Below are 22,340 nucleotides of genomic sequence, written 5' to 3'. Positions count from 1 at the left end.
TTCCCCACTGCTGGCCTGGCCTCCTCTCCTCCTCCAGCACGTGGTGATTACAATGTATGTGACCCCTCTGCCCACCCATTCTGAACCCCTGTGCACCACTGCACCCCCCCCAATGCCCGCCCCCGACCAAGCCTTGGACCACCTACCATCAAGGGCGCTACCCAGTGCCGAGCCTGCAGCCAACATCTCGCCATCGGCAACCAGGCCCATTCAGCAGTGCCTGGTCTCCAGTCATCTTGGACCCCCTTGCCACTGGACCAAGATCTTGCTCAGATTAGCCCGTGTGGTAGCTGGTGTGCAACGACTACCCCATATCAAAAGAAATCACACACAGGCATCTTCCTCTCCTCTAACATGAAGTTCGGGACCTGAAACGTCAGGACCCTCATGGACAACTCTGAACAGCGACAGACCGGAACGCCGCACCGCCATAATTGCCCGGGAACTTAGACGCTTTGATATTGACATCGCCACCCTAAGCGAGACCCGGCGGGGAGGGGAAGGCCAGCTCAAGGAACAAGGTGGAGGTTACACCTTCTTCTGGAACGGGAAACCAGAGGCAGAACGCCACCTCCACGGAGTCAACTTCGCCATCAAAAATGAGCTGGTCAACCGCCTCAAAGACTCCCCCTGTGGGGCTAACGAACGCCTCATGATGTTTCGACTCACCCTATCCCGGAACCAGTGCGCCATAGTCATCAGTGCTTACGCCCCAACACTCGATGCAACAGCTGAGGCCAAAGAGAGTTTTTACTCCAACCTCAAAATCCCTGACCTGCATCCCTGCGGGCGACAAACTGATCCTCCTCGGCGAATTCAACGCCAGGGTCGACAAGGACACAGACCTCTGGGGAGGCATGATTGGCAGAGAGGGGGTAGGGAAAGCCAACTCCAGCGCTACCCTATCCTGACAAAATGTCTCGAGTATGAACGTCATCACCAACACCTTGTTCCGCCAGAGGGATAAATACAAAGGCATCGTGGCAACACGCTCGCTCCAAACACTGGCACCTGCTCGGCTATGTCATCGTCCGAGCCAGGGATCGCAAGGATGTGCGCATCACCCATACCATGACAGGAGCTGACGACTGCTGGACGGACCACCGCCTAATCCGTTCGATCATTGACATCAACATAGCCCCAAAACGAAGGGGGCAGCAGAAGCATTGTCGCAAAAAAGTCAATGCCGAGGCACTTAAGGACCAGCTAAGAGAGCCCTTTATTGTCAGTGCCTCACAGCTAACCTGGTGTGCCTTGATGACGCCGAGACGCAGAATGCCCACAGCGCTTGGTCTGCCCTCCAGGCCTCCATAACCAATGCCTGCAAAGAGATGCTCGGTCACTCAACCAGGAAGCACCAAGACTGGTTTGATGAAAGTGATCAGGAAATTCAAGAGCTAATAGATTGCAAGCGTAGGGCGTTTCTGAGCCTTTATCAGCAACCCAACTTGGGAGCAGCAAAGCAGCATGACAGACAGCTAAAGGCTAAGGTCCAACAAAAAACCCAGGACCTAAAGAACAGGTGGTGGATGGAGAAAGCACAGGAGATACAGCAGCTGGCTGACAGCCATGATGTACGAGGATTCTTTATCACAGTCAAGGCCACCTATGGTCCAAACACCCAAGGCCCCACCCCGCTGCTGGCCAAGAATGGGGAAACACTCATCAAGGACACCGAGACAGACAGGGCCCGCTGGAAGGAGCACTTTGAAGATCTCCTCAATCGAGACTCTGCCTTTGACTCGAGTGTTCTCGAATCCATTTCGCAGCATACTACCTGCCACCACCTCAGTGAGACCCCAACACTGCACAAGGTAGAAAAAGCCATAAGACAGCTAAAAAACAACAAGGGTATGGGAGCGAATGGAATCCCTGCTGAGGCATTGAAGTATGGCGGAGAGGCACTGCTGGCGCGAATACACGACCTCATCTCTCTCATCTGGAGGGAGGCGAGCATGCCGGGAGATCTTAGAGATGCAGTGATTGTGTCAATCTTTAAAAAGGGGGACAAGTCCGACTGCGGCAACTACAGGGAAATCTCCCTGCTATCAGCCACTGGGAAAGTCATCGCGAGAGTCCTCCTCAACCATCTGCTCCCCGTGGCTGAGGAGCTCCTCCCAGAGTCGCAGTGCGGATTTTGTCCCCTCCGGGGCACAACGGACATGATTTTTGCAGCGCGACAGCTGCAGGAAAAATGCAGGGAACAGCGCCAGCCCTTATACATGGCCTTCTTCGGCCTTACAAAGGCCTTTAACACTGTCAACCGCGAGGGTCTATGGAGCGTCCTCCTCCGTTTCAGATGCTCCCAAAAATATGTCACCATCCTCCGCCTGCTCCACGATGACATGCAGGCTGTGATCCTTACCAACGGATCCATCATAGACCCAATCCACCTCCGGACCGGGGTCAAGCAGGGCTGCGTCCTTGCCCCAACCCTCTTCTCAATCTTCCTCGCTGCCATGCTCCACCTCACAGTTGACAAGCTCCCCGCTGGAGTGGAACTGAACTACAGAACCAGTGCGAAGCTGCTCAACCTTCGCCGTCTCCAGGCCATGTCCAAGACCACTCCAACAAATCACTGACTCAACACGGTCTGGTGTTAATCTAACTGCTGTGACCTTCGTCCTTTATTGAACAGCTGCAGAGTGACTCTCAGGTGTGGTGGTCAGCCTTTTATACTGCCTCTTGCAGGTACTTTCAGGTCTCCCACCACAGCGCCCTCTGTGGTATACCATTGTGCTTATTATACATTGAAGGTACCAGGACGATACACACATCAATACATAACATCTCACTTCCCCCCCAGGACGCAGGACGATACACACATCGATACATAACATCTCACTTTCCCCCACCCCCAGTCCCGAAGCCGTTGCTGGGGATCTCGCCCTTGTTTGTCCAACGGAAGGCAGGTATGCATAGACGGTGCGTTTGTATGGTACATGTTATCTGGTACAGATGTTGAGTCAACGGGTTGCGGATACACTAAGCAGTTACATTAAATAGTTATTAACTGGTAACGGATCCCTGATTTCCTTATTAGCTCTTATCATTAATTGTACTTCATATCCATTATTTTACACAAACACAGTGACCATTCAGCATTAAAATATTAATTCTTATTATGAATCCGTCATCTCACATTAACATAGCTCATTTTAGACTCGCTCTTGCCTTACAGAAGTCACTTTGTGGGGACCACCACGTGGTAAGGCCCTTTTAAGACTCCCGGGTGCATTTCCTTTTTAAGGCTCCATCTTTGATGCAACAGGATTCCATGAGGCTTCTCCTTGGGCGCCGCCATCTTTGATGCTCTGCTGCTCTGGACACGAGGCTGCCGCCATCTTGCTCTCCGCCGCCACAGCCTCCTCTCCCCTCCGCTGCCACCTAACTTGCTGCCTCTCCTGCGGCCGTCGTCGTCGTCTCTCCGGCGGCCACTGTAGCCGCTCCAGCGGCCTCCTCTGCGGCCGTTGTGGCTGCCGACCTCCAGCTGCTGCCCTGTCACCGTCCGACTCTCCCTCTGCGTGGGCCCCTCCGATCCGTCGGCCATCCTGGATCCCTCGCACCCCGCCCGCAGCGCCCCGCCGGCTCACCACCGCCCCCCCCAGCCCTCCCACTAGGCCCGCCTCTGCAGGGCTGCTTGCCTGTGGGGGTTGAGGCTGCAGGATCTCTGTGGCTTAAGGTCCGGGGCTGGGGCTTGCCTGTGGGGGCTAAGGCTGCAGGGTCTCTGTGTGAGGTCCGGGCCTGGGTCTTGCCTGTGGGGGGATTGAGGCTGCAGCTCCAGCTCGGTCGGCGCTGCTCTCTGGGGACCCGGGGCACGGCAGCACCCCGGGGAGCAGCAGCCTGTGGAGTGGTGAAGTCTTCCCAGCTCCCACGGACCGTCCCCATCCACCTCCGGCCGAGGAGTGTCGGCCCATCACCTGCAACAGCCCACTAAGTAAACCGTGCGTCTCGTCCCCGTGGGATACCTGCACCATCGCTCTGCCGAGAACAGGTATTAGTTCCCTGGTGTGGGTCCGCAGCTTCGCAGTGACCGGGACCAGCTTGGGTCATGCAGCTGGGTTAATCCACAGTTTATCAAAAGTTCTCTGATTCATCAACGACGGACCGAGCCCGTGTCCACTTCCATACTCACAGGGACTCCGTTGATTTTTACTTCCATTATCACTGGGGGCGAATCGTCGGTACATGTGTACAGTCCCAACACCTCATCATCTTCTGCCTGCTCCTCGCTGGATGGTGGATCATCCCCCATCTCCTCAGCCACATGGTGAGTCCGATTTCTTTTACACATACGCTGAAGGTGGCCTTTCAGGTGGCAGGTATTGCACGTGTACTCTGCAAACCTGCACCGGTGAGCCCCATGGCTTTCTCCGCAGTGCCAGCATGGTGCTGCTTGATTGGCCCCCCTCAGCGGACTCTGAGTTCCAGGACCCCAAGGTCCGTGCTCTCTGCCCTGGGCAGAGCCACGTTCCGCAGTTTTGTCTGTGGCAGGCGCTATCCTGTGGACAGTGCCTGCCGGGTTCGAGACTGTGTGGATCATTTGTTTGGTGCTGCAAGTCGAGGTCATATGTGCCCGGCTGATGGTGATGGCCTTTGTCAGGGTGACTGTGGGTTCCGTGGCTAGCAGCTTGTGAAGAAGGCCCTCATGGCCAATCCCCATGATGAAAACGTCCCGCAACGCCTCGTCAAGGTGTGCGCCAAAATCACACGGCGCCGCGAGTCTCCTGAGGTCCGCAGTGTATTTGGTGACATCCTGGCCCTCGGGTCTGCAGTGATGGTAAAATTTGTATCTGTATCAAGGATGCTCTCCTTCGGTTTCAACTGGTCACGAATGAGTTCAGTCAGCTCCTCGTATGAGTTGTCCCTGGCGCTCCCCGGGGGCCAGCAAATCCCTGACGAGACAGTAAACCTCATCTCCACAACTGGAGAGCAATATCGCCTTACGCTTCTCTCTCTGTGCGTTCGTGTCCTCCGTCAGATCGTTTGCTGTGAAGTAGTACTCGAGCATTTCCGTAAAGGCCTCCCAATCATTGCTCACGGTAAAATCCTTTAGTGAGCCCAGCGTAGCCATGGTTGCGTGGAATACGTCCGCTTCCTTGTCGCAAATATGGTGTATGTAGCACACATATCACTGACTCCACACGGTCTGGTGTTAATCTAACTGCTGTGACCTTTGTCCTTTATTGTTCAGCTCCAGAGTGCCTCTCAGGTGTGGTGGTCAGCCTTTTATACTGCCTCTTGCAGGTACTTTCAGGTCTCCCACCACAGCGCCCTCTGTGGTGTACCATTGTGCTTATTATACATTTAAGGTACCAGGACGATGCACACATCGATACATAAACTCTCACTTCCCCCCCAGGACGCAGGACGATACACACATCGATACATAACACCAACCTCTGTCATCGAGCTACAGTACACGGACGACGCCTGCGTCCGTGCACACACAGAGGCTGAACTCCAGGACATAGTCAACGTATTCACCGAGTTGTATGAAAGCATTGGCCTTACGCTAAACATGAGTAAGACAAAGGTTCTCCACCAGCCTGTCCTCGCCGCACAGCACTGCCCCCCTAGTCATCAAGATTCATGCTGCGACCCTGGACAACGTGGGCCACTTCCCTTATCTCGGGAGCCTCCTATCAACAAGAGCAGACATTGACGACGAGATCCAACACCGCCTCCAGTGTGCCAGTGCAGCCTTCGGCCGCCTGAGGAAAAGAGTGTTTGAAGACCAGGCTCTCAAAACTGTCACCAAGCTCATAGTCTACAGGGCCGTAGTAATAACCGCGTCATGTATGGCTCAGAGATGTGGACCATGTACAGTAGACACTTCAAGTCGCTGGAGAAATACCACCAAGGATGTCTCCGCAAGATCCTACAAATCCCCTGGGAGGACAGATGCACCAACATCAGTGTCCTCGTCCAGGCCAACATCCTTAGCATTGAAGCACTGACCACACATGATCAGCTCCGCGGGCAGGCCACATAGTTTGTATGCCAGACACGAGACTCCCAAAGCAAGCGCTCTACTCAGAACTCATCCACGGCAAACGAGCCAAAGGTGGGCAGAGGAAGCGTTACAAGGACACCCACAAAGCCTCCCTGATAAAGTGCGACATCCCCACTGACACCTGGGAGTCCCTGGCCAAAGGCCGCCCTAAGTGGAGGAAGTGCATCCGGGAGGGCGCTGAGCACCTCGAGTATCGTGGCCGAGATTATGCAGAAATCAAGCGCAGGCAGCGGAAAGAGCGTGTCGCAAACCGGGCTCCCCGCCCACCCTTCCCTTCAATCACTGTCTGTCCTACCTGTGACAGAGACTGTGGTTCTCCTATTGGACTGTACAGCCACCTAAGAACTCATGCTAAGAGTGGCAGCAAGTCTTCCTCGATTCCGAAGGGCTGCCTATGATGATGATGATGATGCATAATATCTTATATCACCAAACCCCGTGTCCGCTTTTTAACCATTTGAAACAACGTAGCCTTCAAGTATGATGGGCTGGAACAGTGTGCCCTTAGTTAGAAATTTTCCTGCACTCTTCAGCTCAACATTTTTTGCCATATGTTACTGGAAGTGCGGGCTGATTACGGCACTGCAAGGGCAACAGGACACATGGGATCTTAGTGAACGATGGGACCAACAGTGTATCTCCTTAACCCATCATCATCATCATAGGCAGTCCCTCGAAATCGAGGAAGACTTGCTTCCATTCTAAAAGTGAGTTCTTAGGTGACTGAGCAGTCCATTACGGGAATTACAGTCGCTGTCACAGGTGGGACAGACAGTCGGTGAAGGAAAGGGTGGGTGGTACTGGTTTGTCGCACACTCCTTCTGCTGTCTGCGCTTGTTTACTGCATGCTCTTGGCGACGACAAGGTGCTCAGTGCCCTCCCGGATGCTCTTCCTCCACTTTGGCTAGGGACTCCCAGGTGTCGGTGGGGATGTTGCATTTTATCAAGGAGGCTTTGAGGGTGTCCTTGAAACGTTTCCTCTGCCCGCCTGGGGCTCGTTTGCCATGTCGGAGTTCCAAGTAGAGCGCTTGCTACTCGGAGTCTTGTGTTAGGCATGCGAACAATGAGATTTACGCATTCAGAAGTAAACAGAAGAAGGACTGAAACAAGGGTGAATTCGAGTGGGCAAAATGTAAAATCAGGTACAGAAAGAGAAATAAAGAGAGGGAAAGAAAAATTGGATTAAGAGAGACAGAAAAAAGAGACAAAGGAAAAGTAAAAATTTTAAAAATATAAATTGGACATTTAAAAAATCTCCAAAAACAATTCACTGCCTGAAGGAATGGGACTCCACACTTTAAAATGTTTACTTTCTGGGCAAGAGAGGTTGTTTGGCAATCATTAACAATGATCACATTGTTAAAAGGGTACTTACGCTATTAATTACTCGGCTTAATTTCCTGTGATGTTTAATGGGCAATTAATGTGCAAATGTAGCAACTGCATGGGGAGGTTGAGAACAAGATGCCCACTTCACAAAGCTAACGACAGAGCGGCGCAAATCGTCCAGCAACTTGTGGCGACTCATATTTCATGGGATATATCTTCCTTGCCACAAGTTGCTGGCCAATTTGCACATTAATAACGGTGTGTAACTTTCACACTTATTTTTTCAGTGAATTCTGACCCGACATTCAGAAACATAATTGCTTATGAACCTCTATGGTAAATTGAAGTCATCTACAGCAATTATCTATGATTCTACACATGCTCCCCTTAGTTTAGTTTAAAGTTCCAGATTCATTTTTTAATTAATTCTTGTCAATTCTCTATGAAACCTATAAAGCTAGAAATTCGGTTTTTGGTGATAACAGTATTTTTTTTGCCAAAAATATCGCTGTCGCTACGAAGCCTATAATTTGGGTTTCAATGCGCCGAGTGTTAAAAATCTGCGATGCAAACCGTGAATTTTGTGTAACTTTTCTCCGAGGCCGATACCGCTGCGAGAGAGGCCTTGGGAGGACGGAAAACACCACAAAGAAATTGCAAAAAATAAAAAATCACAAAACATTCACAAGACACTTAACCATCGAATCGCTGCAAAAGGATTAAAAAATAAAAACTTTAACTTACCTTTTTTTGCAGGTCTTCATACCTACCACTGTTCCAAGGGCTGCAATGCAGGCTTTTCTCTGACGTTTTTTCCATCCTATCTATGGGTGCGCTGTGAGCCAAATTTTTGACGAAAGCGCTATTTCGAGTCTTGCACGCCGGCAGTCCGTTCCCCAGCGATACTTAAAAACCGCCAGCGCAATTTCCTGGTTCACCATTTTTCACCAAAAACGGCAAACTATCACTAGTGTAAACCTTTAGATCCCCAATTTTTTAAATGAATACTCCAGGCGTTTCTGTACAGAATTTTCACATCGCTATTACTCCGCTCCCTAGACTAGCCTTCTTTTATTCATTTTATTATTTCCCTGTGTGGATATATCCTTATACTCCACTTTTCCTTTATGTTAGTACAGTCATTATTATTCAAACTTGGTCTGACTCATTATTTACCACTTGTAAAGATTCTGCTCAAACCAGCAGTATGATTGGTATGCACAGAACACATTTTATAATTTCCAAAAAATTAATGTGCACAGCATTATTTCTGGCACATAAATGATTTTGTTGTTGGACATGACAAGCTGACATGCCAGTACCATATGTGAGAGTGCTGTACTAGCGCCTATCACGAACTCAAGACATCCCAAAGTGCTTTACAGCCAACAAAGTATTTTTGAACTGTTGTCACTGTTGTAATGTGGGAAACACAGGATCTTTTACGTTCACCTGAGAGGACAGGCAGAACCTCAATTTAACAACACCCTCCACAGTACAGCACTCCCTCAGTTACTGCACTGATGCGCCAGTCTAGATTATGCGCCCAAGTCTCTAGATTGGGGCTTGAACATATGAATTTCTGACTCAGAGGTGAGAATGCTATCACTGAGTCAAGGCTGCCACCTAAAGTTATGAATTAAATAAATGAATCTAACTCCAGGTTGCAAATAAATCTCTACGGTAATTTATACTGCTCTTATTTTTAAAAAACAGAACTAGCATTAAACAGATCACACAGAGGAACTGTTTCATAAGAGGTTTCTACAGAACATGAACAATAACTTTTGCCCATACAGACTTCCTCTCTCTCAGGCATTGACATTGTCTTCAGCTCTATCTCCAGAGCTTCGATCCATGAGCTGGGCTTCCACTATTTTTTTTTAAAAGGTCCTAGATTGAAATACCCAGCAGCTACTGTGCTACAATATATTGGCTTGGAATTTGGGGTCAGTGGCGATGCCAAGGTGTTTGCTGCTGGCCCCGAAGTACACTTCACACAGGATCTCATGATCCCCGTGTTGAGAACTTCGGGATTTCCGACCTTCAGTTCAAATCAATTAAATATAGTGGGGATCCCCTTGTGCAAACTGCTGTGACATCAACAGATTGTCTAAGCAGCCAATTAAAATGCAGAATTCTCACAGCAAACAATAGAGTGAGTAAGCTCTTAAAATTCTAACTTTTTTAAAACGTTAGAGAGATCAAAACAAAGATTGGAGCTCTCGCATGGGGAATTGGCAACCCTGAAATAAAGATGGACAAACGTTTAGATTTTTTTTGAAAAGTTTCCTAAAAACTTAAGGGGGCGAAATTCGGTACCGCCATTTTTGAGGTGTTGTCACTACATGAGAAATTTTTAACGCCTCACTTCAGGCTCGGTCCCCAAACGCGAAATTTACTATTGACACGTAAACAATTGATAGCAGCGTAAAATCATGGCGTGCATGCTTACCTGGATGTGCTAAGTGGGCCGTTAAGTAGGGGCTCAACATCCGGGACTTAGGCAGCATTTGGAGTTGCGCCACAGACATAGTGGCGTCGCCTGGATTGAATTGAGGTGTTGATTGGGCGCCTCAACGCCTTGTGGCTATATTCACTCCCTACGCACGCACTCAGACGGTGAGCATGGCAGACCTTGCAGCAACAGCTCGTCAGCGTGCCCACCGATTCATGGACGCCGCACTGGATGCACTCCTTAATGCCCTGGAGAGGCATCGGCAGGTGCTGAGGACAGTGGCTGGGAGGAGACCCCAACCCCAAACATGATGAAGGCTATTGAAGGAAATAGCAGAGCAAATATCTGCGAGTGACATCGTTCTAAGAACAGCAATGCAATGTAGAAAAAAGTGAAATGACCTGACGTGGCTAATGAGGGTGAGTATCTTTAATTTCAAACTTCAACATGCTATGCTCTGACCTCACTGTGCACTCTCTGCTCAATGTAGTGTTTCTGAATCCATGCTCTAAGTGGGTGAGAACATAAGAACATAAGAAATAGGAACAGGAGAAGGCCATTTGGCCACTGGAGCCTACTCCGCCATTTTAATAAGATCATCTTCCGTTATCGTTCAAAAATCTGTCTATCTCCGCCTTAAATATATTCAATCACCCAGCCTCTACAGCTCTCTGGAGCAGAGAATTCCACAGATTTACAACCCTCTGAGAGAAGAAATTCCTCCTCATCTCAGTTTTAAATGAGCAGCCCCGTATTCTGAGACCATGCCCCCTAATTTTAGTTTTCCCTATGAGTGGAAATATCCTCTCTGCATCCACCTTGTTGAGTCCCCTCATTATCTTATATGTTTCACCCCTCATTTTTCTGAACTCCAATGAGTATAGGCTCAACCTATCTACAGAGGTCAACCCCCTCATCTCCGGATTCAACCTAGTGAACCTTCTCTGAATAGCCTCCAATGCAAGTATATCCTTCCTTAAATACGGAGACCAAAACTGTACTCAGTACTCTAGGTGTGGCCTCACCAATACCCTATACAGTTATTGCAGGATGTCTCTGCTTTTATGCTTCATTCCCCTTGCAATAAAGGCTAACATTCATTTGCCTTCCTGATTACTTGCTGTACCTGCATACTAACTTTTTGTGTTTCATGCACAAGGACCCCCAGATCCATCTGTACTGCAGCACTTTGCAATTTGTCTCCATTTAAATTATAATTTGCTTTTCTATTTTTTCTGCCAAAGTGGATAACCTTACATTTTCCCACATTATACTCCGTCTGCCAATTTTTTGCCCCCTCACTTAGCCTGTCTATATCCCTTTGCAGATTTTTTGTGTCCTCCTCACAATTTGCTTTCCCACCCATCTTTGTATCGTCAGCAAACTTGGCTATGTTACACTCGGTCCCTTCATCCAAGTCATTAATATAGATTGTAAATCGTTGAGGCCCCAGCACCGATCCATGTAGCACCCCACTAGTTACTGTTTGCCAACTAGAAAATTACCCATTTATCCCAACTCTCTGTTTTCTGTTAGTTAGCCAATCCTCTATCCATGCTGATATATTACTCTCAACCCCGTGAACTTTTCTTTTGTGCAGTAACCTTTTATGTGGCACCTTATCGAATGCCTTCTGGAAATCCAAATACACCACATCCACTGGTTCCCCCTTATCCATCCTGCTTGTTACATCGTCAAAGAACTCCAGCAAATTTGTCAAACATGACTTCCCCTTCATAAATCCATGCTGACTCTGCTTGTTGAATGATGCTCTTCCAAATGTCCTGCTCCTGCTTCCTTAATAATGGACTCCAACATTTTCCCAACCACAGATGTTAGGCTTTCTGTCTGCCTGTGAGGCCACAGTCAAGGTTCCCATTTGCAGCCTCACCTACTGCAAGGTCCTGCATGCACTGTTAATCTTGCTGTTCGGTTCTGCAGACCCACCTCTCATGTTGATTCCTCAGTCTTCATATGCGTCTCGAAGATGGTAGCCTCCCTGTTACTGTTAGGTCCAGGCACCCTAATTCAAGCATTGCCAAAGCAAGTCCACGCCGCGAATTGTGGTTACATCGAGCTGTGAAGACTGTCATAGAGAAAAATGTACTAAACATCGAGCTGTGAAGACTCTCGTAGAGTAAAATGAGTAAAGTATGTAAGGCACTTGGGACAGACTGATAGAAGGCCTCTAACTCCAACTTTCTGTTTACTGTTACAGGCTAAGCTCACACACAACCGACGGGAGCAAATGCGGACTGGTGGAGGGGAGCCTGACCTCCAAGTGTTCAGTCCGTTGAAGGAACGGATAGCTGCCCTAATGGTCGCCCAGGTTGATGCGATGGCGGTTGGTGCGGCTGACCCCCCTCGGGACAGTGACAGTATGTTGCGTTCCATTGCAACGACCTGCAGGACACTTGGCCCTCACACCATCAACATTCAGCTATTTCCATGAGACTGGCATTCACGAATGCCTTTCTCGCTCCTGACCTCCTCCCCTGCAGGTGACCGCTGCTCTGTGTTTGTGCTTTCAGATGACCAGCCAGATCCACCAGGGCCTTCTCGGGCCCCTTCCACAAGTGCAGATGGTGGCAACGAGGAAGAGCAGGAGGACAACTCCTTCGACCTCACGCAGGAGGCTGCGCCATCTCAGAGCGGGGCCAGCAGCGCTGTTGACCAAGAGGTGGTGAGGGAGGCGGAAGTGGGTGATGCTCCAGGAGTCAGTGACCTACAGCAATGCCACGGGGGAGGGGAAGCCTGGGGCCCAGCTCCCCGGAGGGTGAGTGCGTGCCTGAGTGATGCTCAGCAGAAGTCTGACGATGAGCCTGATCTAGAGGTTGTCACAAGACAATCCCTGCAGTTGCACACCGATCTGCTGGGTGCAATAACAAGGGTGCCCCAGAGTCACAATGCAGCAGCTGTGAAGATGGAGGAGTCCCCCCTCAACTGTTGCTCATGCCTCTCAGCAGCCTACCGAGCCCATCCTTAGTAACAGATGCTGGATGCAAACAGTGACCATGGGGTCTCAGACATGGTGGCATGTGCTATGGCTGACGTTGCAGTGACTATTAAGCACCAGGCTGATGCTATTGAAGACCTCCATACTCAAATATCATCAGTGCATCGTGTCCTGAGTCAACTCTCTAGTGCACTGCAGTCGCAGACACTCTTGATGCAGAGGCAAATAGATTCATTTAGATTCAACCAATGCACTGACCGCTGCCATCTGGTCTGGGGCCCATCTGTTGAAGAGGGATGTAATCTTGTCAAACCAGGGCAGGAATCTGATATCACCCACATTTCTGCAGATGATGATGCTCTGCACCGGGGGAGTATCAGTCTGTTGGGCCAATTGGACCATGATGACATTTCTGAGGACAACATCATTCTGCCTTCGCAGCTGCTGCTTTCTGCACCCCATGCACAGCAGAGTGCTTCCACCCATGCTGAGGTCATGCAGTCCGCAGCCGAGTCTTCCAGGGCCCGAGCTGGTCCTGCTAGGCCATCATGTGTGGCTGCGGATCCAAGTAGGCAACCGACTACCAGCCTTGCTGAAGGCTCTGAGACCCCATTGAGGAGGAGCAGAAGGCATGGGAGGGGGGGGGGGGGGTGGGGGAAGGGAAGACAAAGTAAAGGCCTGTGGGAAGGTGGCCACATATGCTCACTTTGTGAAGATATGAGCTTTTAAAACTAGTTGCACTTGTATGACGCACCAAACATTTGTTTGATAGTCAACAGAGATGGCTGGGATGTTGCAATGTGAGCTCATGTAAATTGCTGCGCTTGGATGAATGATGCAAAATTGTTTGGTACTCACTTGTTACAAAATGAACTAATGCCAATAGGTGCACTTGGATGTCTATGAGAATGTTTGAAGGGGTTTTGTGGGTATGTTGATGTGTTGCAGATGAAGTTGTTGTCTTGTGCTTGTTTTCAGCACACATGACTAATGTTTGCTATGATCCAAATTTGGATTGTTCACATGAAGAGGCACTGACTGTTTAAGACAGAGGGCTGCAGGGTGTGTAGCAATGTGTTGAGTTGATGCCCACGTGTATAGGCAGGCCATTCGGCACGTCAAGAATCATTCATTTGATTTGAGTACAGGGGCAGGGAGGTGTTGCTACAGTTGTACAGAGCCTTGGTGAGGCCACACCTGGAGTATTGTGTACAGTTTTGTTCTCCTAACTTGAGGAAGGACATTCTTGCTATTGAGGGAGTGCAGCGAAGGTTCACCAGACTGATTCCCGGGATGGCGGGACTGACCAATCAAGAAAGACTGGATCAACTGGGCTTGTATTCACTGGAGTTCAGAAGAATGAGAGGGGACCTCATAGAAACGTTTAAAATTCTGACAGGTTTAGACAGGTTAGATGCAGGAAGAATGTTCCCAATGTTGGGGAAGTCCAGAACCAGGGGTCACAGCCTAAGGATAAGGGGTAAGCCATTTAGGACCGAGATGAGGAGAAACTTCTTCACCCAGAGAGTGGTGAACCTGTGGAATTCCCTACCACAGAAAGTTGTTGAGGCCAATTCACTAAATATATTCCAAAAGGAGTTAGAATATAGTCCTTACTACTAGGGGGATCAAGGGGTGTGGCGAGAAAGCAGGAATGGGGTACTGAAGTTGCATGTTCAGCCATGAACTCATTGAATGGCGGTGCAGGCTAGAAGGGCCGAATGGCCTACTCCTGCACCTATTTTCTATGTTTCTATGTTTCTATGAGCGATGAGTCTCTGACAAGCAAACCCTTACAGCCGCAGCAGTGTCATGTTGCCTCCTCCTTCGGTGAAGCTCCTTTTCTTCCTCATCATCGTCGTCCTCCTCCCGAGGTGGATCATCCATCCCTGGTGGTAATAGCTGGCTCCTCACAATGGCCAGCTTGTGCAGCATGCAGCAGACGACGGTTATCACGGGGACTCTATCAGGTGAGTACTGCAATGCCCCTCCAGAGCGGTCAAGGCAGCGGAAATGCTGCTTCAGAACCCCGATAGTTTGCTCGATAATGGCCCGGGTTGTGGTATGTCTGTTATAGCGCTGCAGGGTTGGTGGGATTGCGGAGGGCTGTCATCAGCCAGGGGGCCACAGCATATCCTTTGTTGCTCAGCAGCTAGCCACGGCCTTCATGCGGTGGCTTGAAGAGTCGTGGCACAGCGGTCTCCTGCAGGATGAAGGCATCATGGCAGCTGCCAGGATATTGGGCATTGACAGCGAGGATCGTCTGCCTGTGATCGTAGACCAGCTGAATGTTGAGAGAGTGGAATCCCTTGCGATTCCGAAAGATCTCTTCATTGTGGGGCGGGGCTCTCAATGCCACATGCATACAATCAATGGCTCTTTGAACCCTGGGGAAGCCCGCTATCTTGACGAAGCCATGGGAGTGCTTATCCTGGTCTTCCCTAGACATGCTGAACTTGATGTGATCCATTCGTTTGCCATAGAGAGCGTCGGTGACCTGGCAAATGCAGCAATGTACTGCAGACTGCGAGATGTTGCATATATCGCCTACAGGAGACTGGAAGGTGCCGGTAGCATAGAAGTTCAGGACTACTGCCACTGACAGTGAGGTCCTGGTGCCAAGGTCAGCTGCCAGGTATGACCGTCATCAACCTCAACCTTCTTAAGCACTTCTCCTTGGACATCGCAAGATAAGTTTAATGCGCAAGGTAAACCCTGCATGTGTTCGGCCTCCTGCCCCACCGTCTGGGGCCTCTCCTATGGGGAGGATCCACATTTGCCCTAAGCTGTCTTTGCAGCCAGCACCTTTCAAGTCGGCACCGCAGGACGACGTGGTGTGCAATCACTGTCTCCATGACTTGGCAGAGGTCGCAGCGAAATGGAGATTTCAAATTTATCCGATATGGAAGCCAATGTGTCCCAGATACTAGTAGTCAATCTGCCGAGTCAACAGCAGTACAACGCCAACACGCTACTGTCTGTGCGAGCATCAAACGCAGCACTGACTGAGACCTCTGAGCTCTGGCTGCAACTCCCTTTAAATAACGCCCCGGATTAGTTTCTCCGCCTTGTGCAGTCCAACTTTTTCAGACGTCATGGACGGCAGCCGTTAAGTGAGGCGGCAAAAGTGAATGTGACGAGAAGGGCACCAAGGAGGCTTTGCATGCGTACTGACGTCATGATTTCCATGGTGCTAGTTAGCTACATTACATTTTAACGTCCTTAAAAAATTACCACCGAATTTCGAGTCTGGCGTGAACAACACCAAACACCACTACCAACCGCTTAACTCCCAGTTAACACCCCACCCAGCGTTATCAGCAAGTGTTAGCAACTGAATTTTTTTATTAAAATAGCCAAATTTCATAATGCACAAAATTACAATTAGTTTTCCAGGCCCTGAACATTTGTTTAGCAGTAATAACGCTGTAAAAACCCCAGTGACACCTAATCCCTTCGGGTCTAACTTTTAGTGGGGAATTTAACAGTGCACTTACAGCAGAAGAGCCAAAGTTTTCGTCAGTTTCCCTGATTTGGCTGACTGCACATATTTCTGGCTCTGGGGGCAGGCGGGGACACAGCGCAGCCTGTTTCAGAGCTGTCAGTGACAGACCGCAAGTTCAGGATTTCTGCATGCACCTGCATCCTGTCATCGCGACCGCAAATTCTGGGCCAATACTTTGGCAGGCCACATGCACATATTCTCTCCTAGCCAGCATAGGCCGTATGCTTTGCTCTCCTGTTCTAATCTTGCTCCCTTGATCAGAGTGCTGCCAGGCTCAATTCACCATAGGCTGCTTGCTCCAATCCCAAATTACAGTTCAATCCCGAGGCCCCTGTCTCCACCCATTCCATCTATGTCAACCCCAGCTCTCCTTCCATCCCCTCCCAATATTTTTACCTGCACTTTTTGCACCAGTTCCTACAGATTGTGCATCTCTGAACTTCTAGAAGTTAGCTGCCATCTGTTCCACATATGAGCAGGTGATTGCACAGCAGATGGCACAACTTTGTGAGATCCTGGTTTTTGAATTGGAGGCAGCACAGACTCTGACATGTCTAGGTACCGGTCCTGAGTTAGTGAAGGATGTGGCCAAAATGCCTCCAGTGGTGTTCTACCTGAATTTGTTTTCCCCTCACAAACTCCTCTTTCTTATCTAAGTGTTGTAGCAGTTTGGGTTCCCCAAAGCAATACCTATCGTCACCTCTTTATATGTGCAACAGTCAAAGCCAGCAGTAGCCAAGAATAATGAAGCAAAGTATTGGTAGGGATAAAAAGCAAAGTGCAAAAATGGAGAGCTATCCAGGAAAACCAGTGAATGCATGGAGCAAAATGCAACAAGCAACTGCAAAATAAAAAATCCAAGTACCCACTTTCTTCCCTGTTTCAGCAGATGAACTCCGGAAACTTCCACGTCCTAGTCGTGATGACTGAAGCTCAAGCTCTGGGAGGTGCAAACATGTTGAATTCAGAGGGACAAACTTTTATCTATTAGATTTTATTATTGAAATTGGGCCACTTATGCTGATATTGCAGCATCATTATTCACTGTCAAATTATACCTTGTAAAATCAGGCATGTAACAAATCGGCATGCCTGATTTTAAGACCACCTGCTTTTATGGGGCCTTTCAGAATTTACCCTATTAAGTAAATCAATAAATGAATGTGTGTGAGACACAAAGACATTGAGAGCCAAACAGAAAGGAGAGGAGCTGGGGAGTAAAAGATTTACAAAATGTATCAGAAATAGAATGAGAAAAATACTCAAACACAAACAGAAAAATATAGACACTATAGTGGGAATAGATCCAGAGAATGAGAGAGAGAGAAGGTGGAATATAAAGCAAAAGGCACATGTCACACAAAGAATTAAAGGATAAAGCAGAGAAACACGGGGTGAAATTGCCCCATTTGGAGGAGGTAGCTTTCTGGGGCCGGGACATTTATTGGCCAGCCCGGAGGTTCCACCCCCGGTGCAGAATTCGGCCCTTCTGTCCAACGGAGGCGGAATGCTATTGGAGGCGCTCCGCCTCTGTGGTGCAGCGCTCCGGAGCCCAGCGCCCCACCGGCAACGTCAGCGCTACGTGGCTCTGCGTAGCACTAACGTGGCAGAACACCCCCTCCCCTTCAATTAAAGAGGAAGGCTGCTGCGCGCTCTGACTGCAGGATGGCGGCCCGGTCAAGGCAAGGGCCGTCATTGCCGGCCGACAGAAAGAAATGGCGGCCCATGGGGCAAATGGCCTCCCCTTTAAGGGGTGCCCTGACGGTGGATGTCCGTCAACTTCGCGACCCACGGGGCAATTTGCTCTGGGGGAGGGGGCACAAAGGGGTCGGCACGGGCCAGTGTGCGGTCGGCGGGCATGGCAATGACATCATCGCCGAGTGTGCGCCGATCTGGGGTGCATGTGCCGATCCAAGGTGCAGCGCTAACAACACAATGCCCCCAAACCTCCAGGGCAATTTCCCTGGAGGCGCTATTGACCCCTTCCCCCAGGCGATAACCTTGTTGCGCCCATTAGTGACCCCCACAGGTGCTAATGGGACTATTTTTTTTAAAAAGGGCAATTTCGCCCCCCCAATTTCTTTGTACCCTGCTGAGCTGGACAGAAAACTACTATAATGTATAAAACCAATTAAGTTTATTGTGATGTTCACAGACTATTTGTCATTGACCAAATTACAAGCATTTTTAGGTTCAGGGTTGAAATGTGGATTGGGATGATTAGCAGCTGGTGGCTGATATGGAAACATTCTGACGAAGGGTCATCGACCCGAAATGTCAACTCTGCTTTCTCTCCACAGATGCTACCTGACCTGCTGAAATTTCCAGCATTTTCTGTTTTTATTCCAGATTTCAGTATCCGCAGTATTTTGCTTTTGTAAACATTCAGTAGTTTTGAAGAAATAAGTGCTTTATGTATTTTGCAGCAACTTCCATTTCCAACTAATACATTTTCAAAGTGGAAGTTGCAATATTTGCTGAAATTATCCTAACTTATTCACTTATGCAAGTAGACCTAACAGTGGTAGCGCATTTTGTTTTATTAATTTAATTTACTGGATGTGGATGTCGCTGGCAAGACCAGCATTTATTGCACATCACTAATTGCCCTTGAACATAGGAACAGGCGTGGGCCATTTTGCCCCTCGAGCCTGTTCCGCCATTCAGTGAGATCAAGGCTAATTTGTGACCTAACTCCATATACCCGCCTTTGCCCCATATCCATTAATACATTTGGTTAACAAAAATCTATCAATCTTCGATTTAAAATTAACAATTGACGAAGCATCAATTGCCGTTTGTGGAAGGGAGTTCTACATTTCTACCACCCTTTGCGTGTAGAGGTCTTTCCTAACTTCACTCCTGAAAGACCTGGCTTTAATTTTAAGACTATGCCCCCTCGTCCTAGACTCCCCAACCAGTAGAACTTGTTTCTTTCTATCTACCCTATCAGTTCCCCTTAATATCTTGAGAACTTCGATCAAATCACCCCTTAACCTTCTAAATTCCAGGAAATAAACCCTAGTTTGTGTAAACTGTAATAATGTATTCTTCTGTCCTAAGTTAGAAAGCACGTGTTCATTGACAATATTTCTCTAGCTTTCACAGGAAGAAGTTGAGGAGCAGCACCAACTAAGGTCCCTGTTGCACTGGCGAAGGCTCCGAGACGAAATTCAGAACTCTGAAGAACAGTTGCAAGTACTGAGGTGAGCACAGCTACATTGCACATCCGTCTTGAGAGATGCTATATTATCAGACATTTTGTTGTTTGAAAAATTGATTTTAAACTTATAAAACAGTAATGAAAAACATGTACTTGAATCAGACAGTTTGGGGCTCCAGATATTTTAATTAAACTGGTTTAAGTGTGCAGTCATAATGTAGGTGTTTATTGTGAGAAATGTAATTTTCAGTTTTAAGTTGAACATTTTCCAGAAACTGGCAAATAAATACATACTCCTTATATGTATATGTTCCAAGAGTAGATGATATACCAGTTTGGCTTGGCTCGGCTCTCTTGTGCTCCAAGTTTTAAACTATGGAGAAACTCGCACCACATTTTAGCTATTTTTAGTTACATGTAGTTGCTAAAATGTATCACTTTTGCTTGAGCTATTTTGACCTTTTTGATGATAAGTCCATTTTTTATTTCCCCTCCCCCCCCACTGTTTCTTAAAATGTTTAATTCTCCATCGAAGTGTCGAGTTTTTACAGCACAGAAGGAGGTCATTCAGACCATCGTGTCCGTGCCAGCTCTTTGCTAGAGCAATCCAAAACTAAATCCAGTGCCCTGTATTGTCATCTGCTTCAAATATCTATCCATCTTTCCCTTAAAAAATACAATGGTCTCTGCCTCAACCATTCCCTCTCTCCTTGCTCACTTAATGACGATTTTAAGTTGATGAACTATCATCACTTACTGCACAGCCCGTCAGAATTTAAAAACCTCTACTAAATCGATGTGTTCTTCAATCTAATCTTGTACTGCTACTACAGGCTCCTCAATGGCACCAGTGTAAATTCTGATTCTGTATAGCAGTGCAGTGCAAATGCAGATCGTGGGCTTTTCCACATTAAATCTCATCTGCATTTGATTTGCTTATGCCAGTCTTTAATGACTACAGCAATCATTCATGCTTGGTAAGCATTTTTTTAAAATCCCTGATTCTGGATTCCTGTTGATACCAGCTGAAGAAGGACTGCTGTCTAACTTTTTGAATAGCAAATTCCTACTCCTCCTGTCCCATCACTATCTGCTGCTGTTTGATTATGCCTTGTTTATCAATCAGTATACTCTGCTCAACCTCGTGCTTCCAATTCCCTGTGGCGGATGTAACTGAGGTACTACTTTGCAGGGTTAGAGTGAAGGACATTATGTGCTGTGAGATGCTTTCTCTGGTTCCTTGGCCCCCAAATGAGCTTCAACTCGTACACCTAGAGAAGGACATGTTCCATTAGTGCCTCGATAACAACTCTTCAAGTGTAACTTTTTGCTGAATGACTGACATGGATGAACTACAACAATTGTACATCCCTGTCTGGCGTAAAAATAAAACTGGGAAGGTTGCTCAACCATGGCTAACAAGGGAAATTAGGGATAGTGTTAAATCCAAGGAAGAGGCATATAAATTGGCCAGAAAAAGCAGCAAACCTGAGGACTGGGAGAAATTTAGAATTCAGCAGAGGAGGACTAAGGGTTTAATTAGGAGGGGGAAAATAGAGCATGAGAGTAAGCTTGCAGGAAACATAAAAACCGACTGCAAAAGCTTCTATAGATATGTGAAGAGAAAAAGATTAGTGAAGACAAACGTAGGTCTCTTGCAGTCAGAATCAGGTGAATTCATAATGGGGAACAAAGAAATGGCAGACCAATTGAACAAATACTTTGGTTCTGTCTTCACTAAAGAAGACACAAATAACCTCCCGAAAATACTAGGGGACCGAGAGTTTAGCGAGAAGGAGGAACTGAGGGAAATCCTCATAGTCAGGAAATGGTGTTCGGGAAATTGGTGGGATTGAAGGCCGATAAATTCCAGGGCCTGATAGTCTGCATCCCAGAGTACTTAAGGAAGTGGCCCGAGAAATAGTCGATGCATTGGTGGTCAGTTTCCAACATTCCATGGACTCTGGATCAGTTCCTATGGATTGGAGGATAGCGAATGTAACCCCACTTTTTAAAAAAGGAGGGAGAGAGAAAACACGGAATTATAGACTGGTTAGCCTGACATCGGTAGTGGGGAAAATGCTGGAATCAATTATTAAAGATGTAATAGCAGCGCATTTGGAAAGCAGTGACAGGATCGGTCCAAATCAGCATGGATTTATGAAAGGGAAATTGTGCTTGACAAATCTTCTAGAATGTTTTGAGAATGTAACTAGTAGAGTGGATCAGGGAGAACCAGTGGATGTGGTGTATTTGGACTTTCAAAAGGCTATTGACAGGGTCCCACACAAGAGACTAGTGCACAAAATTAAGGCACATGGGATTGGGGGTAATGTATTTACGTGGATAGAGAACTGGTTAGCAGACAGGAAGCAAAGAGTGGGAATAAACAGATATTTTTCAGAATGGCAGGCAGTGCCTAGTGGGGTACTGCAAGGTTCAGTGCTGGGACCCCAGCTATTTACAATATATATTAATGATTTAGACAAAGGAATTTAATGTAATATCTCCAAGTTTGCAGATAACACTAAACTGGGTGGCAGTGTGAGCTGTGAGGAGGATGCTAAGAGGCTGCAGGGTGACTTGGACAGGTTAGGTGAGTGGACAAATGCATGGCAAATGCAGTATAATGTGGATGTGGGAGGTTATCCACTTTGGTGGCAAAAACAGGAAGGCAGACGATAATCTGAATGATGACAGATTAGTAAAAGGGGAGGTGCAACGAGACCTGGTGTCATGATACATCAGTCATTGAAAGTAGGCATGCAGGTACAGCAGGCAGTTAAGAAAGCAAATGGCATGTTAGCCTTCATAGCGCGAGGATTTGAGTATAGGAGCAGGGAGGTCTTGCTGCAGTTGTACAGGGCCTTGGTGAGACCACACCTTGACTATTGTGTGCAGTTTTGGTCTCCT

The 22,340-nt window shown here is 48.0% G+C and overlaps 1 protein-coding gene across 1 annotated transcript in view; it reads left to right on the top strand.

The window, feature by feature from the left end:
- The window catches only part of aopep (aminopeptidase O (putative)), a 473,316-nt gene that overhangs the window by 213,792 nt on the left and 237,184 nt on the right, over positions 1-22,340 (top strand). Inside the window, exon 7 of the mRNA XM_070882030.1 lies at positions 19,364-19,470. Coding sequence (XP_070738131.1) covers positions 19,364-19,470 — 107 coding nt within the window. The remainder of the gene's footprint in view (positions 1-19,363; positions 19,471-22,340) is intronic.

Source organism: Pristiophorus japonicus, chromosome 1 (genome assembly GCF_044704955.1).
Source record: "Pristiophorus japonicus isolate sPriJap1 chromosome 1, sPriJap1.hap1, whole genome shotgun sequence".
In the NCBI taxonomy this organism is placed as follows: domain Eukaryota; kingdom Metazoa; phylum Chordata; class Chondrichthyes; family Pristiophoridae; genus Pristiophorus; species Pristiophorus japonicus.
This window is presented reverse-complemented; position numbering and strand designations above follow the sequence as displayed.